The sequence below is a fragment of the Apodemus sylvaticus genome, chromosome X (genome assembly GCF_947179515.1).
Source record: "Apodemus sylvaticus chromosome X, mApoSyl1.1, whole genome shotgun sequence".
In the NCBI taxonomy this organism is placed as follows: Eukaryota; Metazoa; Chordata; class Mammalia; order Rodentia; family Muridae; genus Apodemus; species Apodemus sylvaticus.
The window spans coordinates 136,730,285-136,742,765 of NC_067495.1; the positions used below are offsets into that span (position 1 = coordinate 136,730,285).

General features: G+C 40.6%; 1 protein-coding gene across 2 annotated transcripts in view; it reads left to right on the forward strand.

The window, feature by feature from the left end:
* F9 (coagulation factor IX) overlaps nt 1-6,404 on the forward strand; it is a 29,200-nt gene extending 22,796 nt beyond the window's left edge. For both annotated transcript variants that reach the window (XM_052171678.1, XM_052171679.1), the window contains 2 exons: nt 5,399-5,513; nt 5,857-6,404. In XM_052171678.1, coding sequence (XP_052027638.1) covers nt 5,399-5,513; nt 5,857-6,404 — 663 coding nt within the window. The remainder of the gene's footprint in view (nt 1-5,398; nt 5,514-5,856) is intronic.
* The last annotated feature ends 6,077 nt before the right edge of the window (nt 6,405-12,481 follow it).

The following is a 12,481-nucleotide window of genomic DNA, read 5'->3' on the forward strand; positions in this document are numbered from 1 at the left end:
GCTTTTACAGGAGCCTTGTTTGGGCAAATGTTTTGGCAAGGTCAAGTGGCAGAGCTCTGAGCCCTGGAGCAGCAGGCCTAGCCTGAGGGTCAGAGAGTGAGTGTTCATCCATCAGCTGAGAAACCAATGGGCGCAGGTTAGGGAATTTCAGGAGCCTGGCTACTGTCACTCTCTTTTCTCGCCTCATTCCAGGGCTCCCACTTCATTTGCCTGGCTAGTGGCCAGGGGCTAAGTGGCCTGTCTAAACAGACTGTCAGGATCACTTCCGAGGAACTCTAAGGGTTCTGAACTGCACCACTACTCAGTTCAGGCTCAAACTCCGCCCTCCACCCAGGCCAAAGAGGCAAGGCAGGCAGCAGAAGTGTTTTCCCTTAGGTTCTCCGCTGTGAGATCAGAGCCTCTTGGAAAAGAAGCAGGGATTCTGAAGGAGCACTTCAGGGGATGGATGGGAAGCCAGAGAGTTAAGTATACCACACATTAACAGAAACATGCTTTTCTTAGAAACTGTATCTAGCTGACTGAGAAAACTAAAACAGCTATAGAGGAAAGACTAAAAGCTTTAGAAGGTTGGGGGAGGGAAACACAAACTGTACTGCCTATATTACTAAATCACTCTCCTCAGCAACTTCAAAGTAGAGGTTTGGAGAAACAACATAGCACCTATCTGAAGCCTTAATTTAGTTGTTCTCCCATCCACAGCTAGTTTGAGCATGTGTAAACCTTTTTTTGCTTTCTTTTTTTCTTTTTTTACTTTCCTTGCTTTTTTTCTAAGCTCTGTGTAGACCTATATAAATACCTGATCTTTTTCAAAGAGGTATAAATATCCTCCTTAAACATCTTCCTTTTCCCTATTCCCCACTTTCCTCAACTTGGTCCCCAAGCTATTGTTGAGGTGACTTGAACTCTTTGCTTATGGCAGATCTACTCCACAGTAGACAGCTGACTTCAAGTAAGAATGAGCCAGAGATGTTTTCATTTATACGACAGTCATAATTCTACATAATGTCTTACTTATCCATGCATGGTGGTGCACACCTTAAACTCACCACTCATTAGGGGAATCTCTGTGAGTTCAAGGCCAGCCAGGTCTACAGAGTGAGTTCCAGGATAGCTGAGCTACATACTGAGACCATGTCTTAAAAGCAGAACAAAAACATGTCTTCTTTAAAAGAGACAAGCTTATATTACTCCTGGCATAGATGATAAGATCCCAATTAGGAGAAAAATGGCAAATATAATCTTATCTACATCTACAAAGCCAGTTTGAACAAAACATTTGGATTGTTAACCTGCAGGATTGCTTGAGGAAGTATATATCAATGTCCAGTTTATTTGTTGGTATAATTAACTGTTAAAAAGCAAATTGAGTATTCCTTCTGTGCTCCACAAAATAACCTACCGCCATTAATGTGGCAAGCAACATTTATGGGTCTAGAAAATAGTATGCCATGTATCTTAGTTTGTATAATAGAAAATATAGAATGAATGGTGTTGAAAGCTGAAATAGATGACGAGAGAGAATAGAGGTTTTAGGGAACTCACAGAAAAGGCTAGGCTAGACTTAAAGTATAAAGCAAGAATAATGAGACAAAAGCTATTGTGGTGGGCTGCCATTGCCATGAAGAGCAGAAATACAGGTTGTATGAATTTTATCAGTGTATAGAAGTGTGTCTGAGCTGAGGGTGTTAGACAGAAGCAAGCTCCTACTAGACTGTGACTATGAAAAGATTTGACAGATCAGAATTTGGATATCTTGCCCAGAACATATGCCTTCCTATTTGCCCCATCATTCTCTGAAGTCTTATAAGAATTTGTCCTTGGCCAGGCAGATGGCTCATCTTCCAAGTAGCTAATATTTAAATAGCTATGGTCCTGAGATGGCCAAGCAAACATTCCAAAACCACGCATTTGTAATATTTTAATTGCAAATATATCTTAGTCCTTGTTTCTTGGCAAAGGTGTTTGCTAAAATTTCTAACATTAATTAGGGATTGGCAAAGAGTGCTCTTCGGGCTTAAAAGGACACAGTCATCTACTGGAAAGCAGTAGAATCTCCAGGCAGCAAACCTTTGGCAGAGTCATGTAGAATCCATTACAGTCTATGTGCCCAAGGGCTGTGGATACCATTCAGGTTGATCTAACTAACACACTAAGCTGGGAACTGTTCAATATTACCATAACAGTACCCAAGTGAGAAATAATATTCTACTGCAACATTTTATTTTTACTTCCAAAGACAGGTATGTTGGATCATAGGATTCTAGACCATGTAGTATTAAAATCATGTTGCTCAAATTCACTTGATGGTAAAAATCATTTGGCATTAGGATGAGCCACCTCATCTTTTGACAGTACACTTGTACAGTACTGTATACTGAGAAGGAGAAGGATAGCATATCAAATATTAGTATTTTGTGTTTGTATTCTGTAATGGAAGACGAATGAGACAATAGAACATATGCTGAGGACATGGAATCTTAGATTATTGTAGGTACATCTTTTGCCACCTCCCACTCCCCTACCCATGGTACTTTGTAACAACTACCTCTCCCCACACTTGCCCAGTGACCACTGCTATCCCCCAAGCCATGGTACTCAGGAAAACTTCCTCTCATCACTCTAACACAAATGTCATTGCTGTTCTCCCTTCCTCCAGAGTTGGCACAGGCAGAGGAAAGATTGAGGTTGAATGGTCTAAGTTTCTTATAAAAACATATTTGGGGGCTCATAAAGACTTGATGAGAATATTTGAGGAAATATTGATACTCTGTATTATTTGGTAGAATGTGCATAATCACATAGCATCTCGAAACCAAGAATATTGTTTCTTCCTTCTGGGTATGCAGAAGGTGAAGATTCCAGGTCCCATACATGCTCCCAAGGAACTACATTTGTTTTGTAAACACCTTTCTGCCTTGGTGGCTGTAGTATTCCACCAAGGAAAGAGTGATGTACCCTCCCCTGTTAGGGATGGTGCAAGGTGTCTAGAGAGGTGTGTCTGGAGCTAGCAGTGTGGTATCAAGACTATGTTCTGAGCTGCAGACTACAGCCCCTGGGCACATGTGAAGGCTTGCAGTCAGCCAGCAAACATCCCCATGCCGGAAGGAACATAGCACTAAATGAGTTTAGAATGATGGGACTTGAAAGCTGCCCTAGAAGTAAGGGGAATGTTTTCTCTTTCAGTATCTTCAACACCACTTATATCCTGGCTTTAGAACAAGGGGACTCATACTCATATATTATTTCCCATTGAACCTGTAAAGTATGTTTTCATCCACAGTGAACATTTTTAAAACATAAAGATTACCTAGCCATGAGAATTTGGATTCACAAGCCATGTAACACTTCTCAAACATAATTGTGAGAACTATAAAAATATTTTGGAATTCCATTTTCTCTAGCCCTACTCACTAAATATTCTCATCAAATATGTTTTTATAAGAAACTCAGACCATCCTACCACAGGCCATCTCTTAAGAGATTCTGAATGCCCAGAAGCATAAATACTAGAGCCAGGCAGTCTGTCTGTCTGTCTGTCTGTCTCTCTCTCTCTCTCTCTCTCTCTCTCTCTCTCTCTCTCTCTCTGTGTGTGTGTGTGTGTGTACACGTGTGTGTGCACGCACATGTGTATACCCATATGCCACAGCACACATTTGGAGGTCAGAGGCTAACTTGCAGGAATCAATTCTTTCTTTCTTCTATATGAGTTCCAGGGATTAAACTAAGCTCATCAGGCTAGGTAATAAGCACTTTAACCTGTTGTGTCATCTCAGTAGCATGGATGGGTCTGTCTGAGTATGTCTCTTTAAACCTTAGTTTGCTCATCTGTGAAAGGATAGAGTAATATTCCATACATGTTTTGTGTTTTGCATACCAAATATGTATAATTAGTACAATTATTAGTACCAAATCATCTAGGTTGTAAAAATACTGGTGTTAGTTATATAATTATGTTTTTCTGTATTTTTGCCATTTTTGCCATTTTTAAAATATAAAACAATAGCTAAAAAGAGCGAGAGAGGCTAAGTGTGGAAAAGAAGGCAGGAGACCTGTAACAATTGAGTCCCTTAGGATTCTATTTACAAAGCTAGTGCTTCAGTGTCCAGGACACAGTAGCTGTTTAGTAAGTTGAATTCAGGCCCAGAGCAACCTTCACAAAGGCCATCTATGCCCCACATTCAAAGGGACCAACAGCCCTCTTTGTCTTGCTTAGGAACACTTTGCTTACAACTTAGGCAAAGGGCATCGGCTCGGAGGCTAGTGGGCCACTGCAGTTTACTGAATGCTGAGTGTGCCCTCTAGTGTCCACAATTTTCAGCTTTATCTCTGAAAACGTATCCACAAGAAAATCTTTGTTTATATCAAAACTGAAATTCTCTTAGGTTGATTTAGTAGAAACGTTGATGATCCTCTTTGATTATTATGTAAATATAGACAAGAAAGAATAAATTATCATCTTATCTATAACGCCTATGTTTAATGCCACAAACTAAACACTCTTGTCCACCCTGTATGAAAAATCAAGTGCAGCAAAGAAACCTTTTTAGAGCAAGGATAGCTTCGACTCCCAGCCAGAGGTTAGGAGAGATGGAAGGACTGTGTGGGTCCTGCTAGTGATCCACACATAGGTGACTAATAAACCCAGCTCCTGGGGCTGGAGAGATGGCTCAGCGGTTATGAGCACTGACTCCTCTTCCAAAGGTTCTGAGTTCAAATCCTGACAACCACGTGGTGGCTCAAACCATCCATAAAGAGATCTGACGCCCTCTTCTGGTATGTCAGAAGATAGCTACAGTGTACTTAAATATAATAAATAAATCTAAAAAATTAAAAAAAAATTAAAAAAAAAAAAAACACAGCTCCTGTAGAGTCCTTCGGTCTCATTTCATAATATTCTCATTTGGATAGGGCTTGAAACAGCTCCTGAAAAAAATTTGGCTCATTTTTCTCTTTTAAGTGACTTGTAGCAAAAAGATGTCCTCATACAGGGCCAGAGACTTCATAATAATTATTCATCCTTGGTGGTTAGCATTTCCTCCCATATCCACTGTATCTCCCTCAATAACTTACACCAGCAGACTCTCTAGATGACATGGGAAAGGAATTAAAAGGCTCCACATCACACACCAAAAAGCACCACTCCTCAGATTCACCTCGCCCGGAGAACCATCCCTACCATACCATCTCTCATTCTGCATTCGCTTCAAGATCATTACAGAAACAACAGTCCAGTTTGTGCTCTATGGACACTAACTCATCTGCAGAGCTGACACTGCCTGGAAATCCTTTATTTCTCCCAGCACCCACAAGTCAATTTTCCCCACCCCGGCAAATGGCATGTATAGCCATTTTTTTCTCTGGATCATACGTCTTGATCTTCTTAACTTTATTTCCACAGGTCATTTTAAATGGTGAAATTGAGGCATTCTGTGGAGGTGCCATCATTAATGAAAAATGGATTGTGACTGCTGCCCACTGCCTTAAACCTGGTGATAAAATTGAGGTTGTTGCTGGTAAGTAAACAAAATAGATAATCCATAGCAACATTAGTACATGATGGACATATATTGTACAAATGTCCAATGAGGCTCTTATTGAGTAAACTGGGCAAAAAGGAGAGGGGCCATAATTCCAAATCCTAACTTATTCCACCTTCCAGGCCTCGTAATCCTTTTTGTGAACCCATAAAGCATTCTTAGCTTAGTAAAATGATTTATATTGATTACCAACTTCCCCACCCACTATATTAGATCATTGAAACTTGGTTGCTAATGATCAGTGAAGCGAAGCAGGCTGGGGACCATGGGAAATGCATTTATGTGAAGGACTATAAACTATGAAATTTGTTTTCAACAGGTGAATATAACATTGATAAAAAGGAAGACACAGAACAAAGGCGAAATGTGATTCGAACTATCCCTCATCACCAGTACAATGCAACTATTAACAAGTATAGTCATGACATTGCCTTGCTGGAACTGGATAAACCTTTAATACTAAACAGCTATGTAACACCTATCTGTGTTGCCAATAGGGAATATACAAATATCTTCCTCAAGTTTGGTTCTGGCTATGTGAGTGGCTGGGGGAAAGTCTTCAACAAAGGGAGACAGGCTACCATTCTTCAGTACCTTAGAGTTCCACTGGTTGACCGAGCCACATGCCTTAGGTCCACAACATTCACCATCTATAACAACATGTTCTGTGCAGGTTACCGTGAAGGAGGCAAAGATTCATGTGAAGGAGATAGTGGGGGACCCCATGTCACTGAAGTAGAAGGGACAAGTTTCTTAACTGGCATTATTAGCTGGGGTGAAGAATGTGCGATGAAAGGCAAATATGGAATCTATACTAAAGTTTCGCGGTACGTCAACTGGATTAAGGAAAAAACAAAGCTAACTTAATGAAAAACCTATTTCCAAAGGCAATTCACTGGGATTGAAAATGGGTGATATTCTTTACAGACTAGTCTTTCTACCCTTTGTTAAATGTAAATATATAAGTTCTATAAATACTGATTTTTCTCTGTGCAGGGGACAAGCCCATCTAGGATCTATATTGTACTAGAGTAAGTAGGTTAGCAAATATAGTCACTAGAGAAATAGTTTAGTAAGAGATTCACCATTTCTGTAAGTTAAAATTAGAAAGTGAAGCTTTCCGTGTTGCCCATAAGGCACGATGGTTCTTGATGCACCCAATTCTCCCTTCTTGGCAGCAATTCATGTTTTAGATCTTCCTCACAGCTCTCAAGTTTATTAGTTTTCTATCCAGAATCTTTAGCCCATTTAAGGCCAGAAGAATACAAGAGCAGCTGACACATTAAAACTCATCAAAAGCATGACTTCCTCTGCTGATTTTTCTGAATCCTGTATCTTTTTCAACTCCCAATCCACAAATCACTGACTCCTCCATCATTCTCTCCTCACTGTTGAAGGAGGAAGGAAGAGATATGAGTTCTAGGACAGCCAGGGGTACACAGAGAAGCCCTGTCTTGAAAGGAGAGAGAGAGAGAGAGAGAGAGAGAGAGAGAGAGAGAGAGAGAGAGAGAGAGAGATCTTAAAAACACTACTAAATCTTACTTGTAACAACTGCTTATTTCTATGGTATAAATACCCTTACCTTGGTAGATTTCAAGCTATTAACATAACGTTACTGGAAAAGGAGTTGAGAAAATATATGCAAAATTAATCTTAAAACTCTTTCAGCCAGTTTTTAACCTAGAACCAGCTGAGCTTTCTAGGAATACTTCAACAACAGTATCTTCAGCCTTCTCCAGTGCCAAGCAACCTAAGCGTCATGTCTCTCAGAGCAGGCTCAAGGGTGTGAGAGTAACTGCAAATGGCCAACTGAATTGAACATTTCTGGTTTCCTGCTCATAAGTGAACTGTATTATCATAATTAACACTGTTATACAGAATTTTCTAGAGGGGTGCTGACCATCCCATTTTTCATCTGAGACTTGATAAAAGATTGGCATTTTAATACTTATCTTGATCTTTGTATGAATTTGTTTGGTATTGACCCACACAAAATCCTACTTCATCACTGCTGATTCTAACATTCCACTACTTACTGACTCTTCTGTCTTGCAAAAAGTATCAATAAACATCTTTCCAAAATGCTCCAAGTGTTTCTTGTTAAATCATTTAAAGGACAATCCCAAAGAACACAATCAACAAATCCCTGAAAAGAATGTGTCCAAGGAGATCTATCACTCACTTTATGCTCTGATGTCCCAAAACTTTATGCAGGGAACATTGATTCAAATCCACAGAGCTCACATCCCCTTTGAGGAATTAATACCTCCATTTGTATAATGAGAGATTTTGAGGACAGACTATTTGAGGCCTTTGAGATGTTAAGAATACATAGTGTTTTGTTCTTCATTCCTTCATTCAACAAATATTCAAAGAGAGGACCCCGTGTAACATCACCAAAAAATGCTGATTACACTTTGAAACAAGTATGTTTGTATTTTAAAAACAAAAATGTATGTAAATTACCATCAGTGCCTTCTATACTATGACATATAATTGCTCAATAAATGTTAGCTGGGGCTACAAAGATGGCTCAGAAGTTAAAAGCATTTGCTGTAGTACTTGCTTCTTGTAAAATGACCCAGGTTCAATTACCAGCTTCACATGAAGAGACTTACAACCATTTGCAACTCCACCTCCAGGAGATTTGATGGTCCTATCTGGCCTCTACGGGTGCACACATGTGGTACACATACAGACAAGTAGGCACACACACACACAGACACACACACACACACACACACACACACAGACACACACACACAAACAAACACACACATACACACACACACACACATAAAAATATATTTTTTATGTTAGGTGAATTGGAGTTCATATTTGTTTCAGAATAGCAATTAGACTTGCATTGAGCATCCTGAAAGGGGACTACACTCACATTTTAAAAAATGTTCCTGAAATTTAAGCCTCATAAACAAACCAGAGCAATAAGTTCTGTTGTCACGGGCTAACGGAGATGAAGAGAGATGAGCCACTCTACATGACAATTCTACATTTAAGGAGAATGCTACTTCATGTGTCAAGCATGTTACTTCAGATGTGAATAACTAAAGCTCTATGACCCCATTGCTCAGTTGGAAAAAGAGTTACTGAACATGTCATGGAGACCACCCATTACAAAAGCCACAGTGGTGCACTGCCCTTACCCCTCAAACCATTAACCTCACCTGTGGCACAGGGACAAACTTCTAAGCTTCTCAGCCTCTGAGCCATAATTACCCTTTCCCCCATGAGTTCAAAAATGACTGAATCCATTCTGAGCCATCTGTGACATGTTGCCCCTACTAAACATGGAGGCCTTTAAGCACACCTATGATGAGACAACAGTCTGAGAGGCAAGGCCTCACTGGATTCTGCCTAGGGTACTTTCAGTCACTATATAAGAGCCATTAGTACATTCCAAACTGTTGTAGTTACTTAACCTAAACAGTCTGAAATATGCTGGTATAATATTGGAAGTGACAGATCAAAATAGAGCTCTTGCTGAGTGAGGGAAACTATGTTAACACCATGCATGCATTTAACCTTGATATTTAAATCTGATTGTTTTGAGTCCTTTGGAATAGTAGTGACTTTGAGGTGTCAGGGCCAAACATGGTCCAATTTTCTCTGCCAAGGGACAAAGAAAGGGTTCTCTCCTGAACACAACCATTTACAACCAGCTTCCTTATAAATTCTGCACAATTTCAGCCTAAGAGTGTCAAATAGGCAAGGCCCATTAAACACCATCCAATCCACTGCTCTTCTACAAAGGAGGATACGGAAGTCAAGCAAAGGCCAGGCCCAGGTAACACAATGGCAGAGCTCAGAAGGGAGTTCAGATCTCCAGCCTTACACTGTGAGCATAGCACTTTCAACCTGAGTACATTCGTGCTACTGTCCATCTTTTTACAGCTGCCAGGGCTATTTACATTGATGGAAATCTATTCAGAATGTCTAAGACTGAAAGCTGCCTGGCATTCTGATGAATAATCCTTTGAGTGGAAAACACGTGATAAAATCAAGAGCTGCAGGTAGCCTGGAAAACAGAGTGGCAGTCAAATAAACCGGAGCAGGAGACTGCAGCTCAGAGCAGGCACTCAGTAAACACATGGATAATAAACCCTCAGTACTTTCTCCCAGCTGTGAGCACCAGGCCTTCCAGATGTGACATTTGACTTGTAGAGGATGCTGCACACAACTACTTCAGCAGCATAATATTTTCTTCTTTCCAACCATGCTGGGGAAGGCATGTGCAGCACCACGAGAAGGCAGGCTACAGAAGCTGTTGTGGACTTAAGGAGGTCTTCAAAGGCCCACGGGAACTGGGAGTCTAACCATGTGGCACAGCTCTGCACACCAGGGAAACATTACAGCTGATGACAGGCCTGTCTGGGGGAAAGCAATCAAAAATTAGAGTGCTTTTTTTTTTCCAATGTGAGGTTTATGCCATGTAGAAATCTCAGTTATAGCCACAAATATCTGAAGTGCTCTGTAAACCATAGAGGCTGTTGAAGGATTTGTAGCAGAGGAAAAAAAAAAAAAAAAAAAAGACTGTGGGAACCCTGGGAACGTTCTTTCCAACCATTCCACATCCGTAGATCTGTCTCCTCCTTTCCTCCCACAGTTTCAAGCAGCCTTTTTTTCATCCTTTCCTTCAGAGGTTTTAGTTAATCACAACTTCTAATAAAGGTAAGGGGAGCAGAGCCATTCATTCTAAAATTCACAAAGAAACAACAGTAACTGAAATAGGGTAAAGGCACTTTCTCCATACCCCATAGACTAAGGCAGAGCTATTTCAATCTCCTGGCCCAATCAGCTCACTGTAGTTCAAAGAGACCCTTTTGAGTGAGAGGTAACTGGCAGAATCAGAGACATTCCTGCTTCCAAAGACTTGTATTCAACACGCTGCTTCAGCAGCAGTAAAATGGCCCATTGGATAAAGGCAACAGCTACTCAGCCTGACCACCTGAATTCCCTCTCCAGAACCAACATGGTGGAAGGAGAGGACCAACCCCCATAATATTGACCTCTATACACACACCATGGCATGAACTCAAATGTACCCAAATAAACATAATTTTGAAAATTTAAAGATGCTTCACTGCAATGTGAAACTTAAATTTCCCGGTCTATAAAGTCGTATGAATTTACAGTTCATCTTAAACTTTTAGAGTGATTGCAGATCTGTCCCTTTGACATACTTAGCTTGCTGAGTTCATTAAGATAAAAAAAAAAAAACCCGCACTTAGCACACGTTTTAATAAACATCCTTCTATGCATAAAAAGATTTTCTTCTTGAACTCTTTTTAAAAAATTAAGCATGCATTTTTATTAGGCTTTCTACTAAAATTCCTCCCTGGAAGGGAGGGAAACAATGACTACACCCCTCCTAAGTTCCTGACAAGAAGTAAGGCTTGAAACAAAAATTCACACAGAGGAACCAGTGAGTTTATTTGGTTTACTTACAGAGAGCAATGCGTGAGGAGCTGTGGGCAGGAGCCTAGGTGAGCTTTAAGCAGTCACTCTGGAAAGTGTGCATCCATCAGGAATGATGGCTTCCCCAGGGATGTGTAGATGAAGCCTCTCCTCTCATCCTTCCTCAGGTATATATCCTCTAGAGCTTAGGCCATGGAAATTTAGGCAAAATTGCCCACAACTTGTTGGAAGGACTGGTTGGATACTCAGTTGAAGGTTCCATGACCCTTCACACTCCTTTTTTCTATGAAGGGAAGTAAATAGTCATCATGCACAACAGTGCACTGGAGAACAGGCCCAATGGGACAAAGCACTTGCACACAGGAACTCACAGAGACTGTGACAGCACACACAAGGTCTATACAAGCTCAAATCAGGCAAAAATCCTGGCATGGAGAGTGGAAGAGGGCACAAAGCCCACCCCTGACTGAGGACCTGTTGGCAACTGATGCCTTCTAGGAGACAGAAAGTAGGTTTTCTCTAGGAATAAGACCACCTGATAGGTTGACCACATTCTAGGACAGGCTCAAACCCAAAAGTCTTTCTGGAGCACAAATTGCAGTTAATGGGCTTGAAAAGAAGAACACGTGAAGTTGGGTGAGTGGAGAGGTAAAGATGGACTTGGGAGGAGTTAGGCAAGGTGGACAAATAGGATCAAAATACATTGAATGAAACTCTCAAAGAATTAATAACAAATATTCTTTAAAAGAATACTTGGGAAGGTATTAGACTGGGGTTTCTTCATTAGGACACTAAAAGCTAGTGTGAATGGAAGGGAACGAGAGATGGCACTAATCAGAGCCATCAACTAGCACTTAACTTGTTTGCTGTGTTCCTTTGTTCAGCTATCACGGCTCACTGCTCACACTGCTGTAGAGCTCTCAAAGAAATCATGCTGGGGCTGATCAAGACCCCGTTCTGCAGGTGTTCCTCGCTCAAATAAATGGTGTTAAATTGATTTTTGTCTAAAGTGTTCCCTTTTAAGGGTTATTTTATTTGTTTTGGGGTGTGTGTGTGTGTTGACTGCATTGTGTCTGTACACCATATGTATGTGCCTGGTGCCTGTGGAGGTGAGAAGAGAGCACCAGATCCCCTATACTAGAGCAATATCTGTTCCTCAATTTTTACATTTTATTGGCCAAGGAGTCAGGAGTTTAAGATTTAACAGTTTGTTGGAGGTTTAAAGATTTATTTATTTTTATTTTATGTATATAGGTGTTTTAATGTATGTTCATGTACCATGTGCATGCAGTGCATGACAGGTTTCTTTGGAGGCCAAAAGAAGTCATCAGATACTCTGGAAGGAGAGTTACATATGACTGTGAGGCACAATGTGGTACCCTTAACCAATAGGCCATCCTTTCCAGCCCCAAAGGTTCTAATCTTTTTTTTTATTTATTGATATATTTATTTACATTTCAAATGATTTCCCCTTTTCTGGACCCCCACACCCCGAAAGTCCCATCAGT